The sequence below is a fragment of the Haliaeetus leucocephalus genome, unplaced genomic scaffold (assembly GCF_000737465.1).
Source record: "Haliaeetus leucocephalus isolate CR32 unplaced genomic scaffold, Haliaeetus_leucocephalus-4.0 Scaffold164, whole genome shotgun sequence".
Lineage (NCBI taxonomy): Eukaryota > Metazoa > Chordata > Aves > Accipitriformes > Accipitridae > Haliaeetus > Haliaeetus leucocephalus.
In genome coordinates this window covers 609,806-610,363 of record NW_010972600.1, presented here as the reverse complement: position 1 = coordinate 610,363, position 558 = coordinate 609,806, and the positions used below count along the sequence as shown (strand labels likewise).

General features: G+C 73.5%; 1 protein-coding gene across 1 annotated transcript in view; it reads right to left on the bottom strand.

The window, feature by feature from the left end:
- The window catches only part of WDR18 (WD repeat domain 18), a 12,835-nt gene extending 12,377 nt beyond the window's left edge, over positions 1–458 (bottom strand). Inside the window, exon 1 of the mRNA XM_010563157.1 lies at positions 243–458. Coding sequence (XP_010561459.1) covers positions 243–452 — 210 coding nt within the window. The 5' untranslated portion in view covers positions 453–458. The remainder of the gene's footprint in view (positions 1–242) is intronic.
- Between the last annotated feature and the right edge of the window lie 100 nt (positions 459–558).

Below are 558 nucleotides of genomic sequence, written 5' to 3'. Positions count from 1 at the left end.
CATGGTGGGGGGGTCCGACCATAGAGACCGGGGGTCTCTACGGAAAGAGGGGCCATGGTGGGGGGGGTCTAACCATAGAGACTGGGGGTCTCTACAGAGAGAGGGGCCCTCGCTACAGAGACGGGAGGTCTCCAGGGAGGGGGGGCCCCTGGCGCATCCCCACAGGGACGGGGGATCCCTCCGCGGGGCCCGGGGGCGCCCCTCGAGCCGAGGCCTCCCGGTCCCGCCCGCCGCGCCGGTACCTTCCTCTGGAGCTCCCAGACATTGATGTAGCTCTTGCCGAGCTGGGCCCCCAGCAGGTGCTCGCCGCCCAGCAGCGCCAGCCCGCGGGGCCCGCTATTGCCGCCGCGGTAGCCGGGCAGGGCAGAGCCCGAGTGCAGCTCCCAGACGGAGCAGTTGCAGAGCGGCCCGGCGGCGTCCGACACCAGCGCCACCTCCATGGGCGCCGCCATCTTCGCGGTCCGCCAGGGCCAGAGAGAGGGCGGCCGCCGCCTAGAGCGCCGCCCTCCCTCCTCCCGACGGTGTGGCGGCGGACCAATCAAGAGCGGCGGCCGCGCG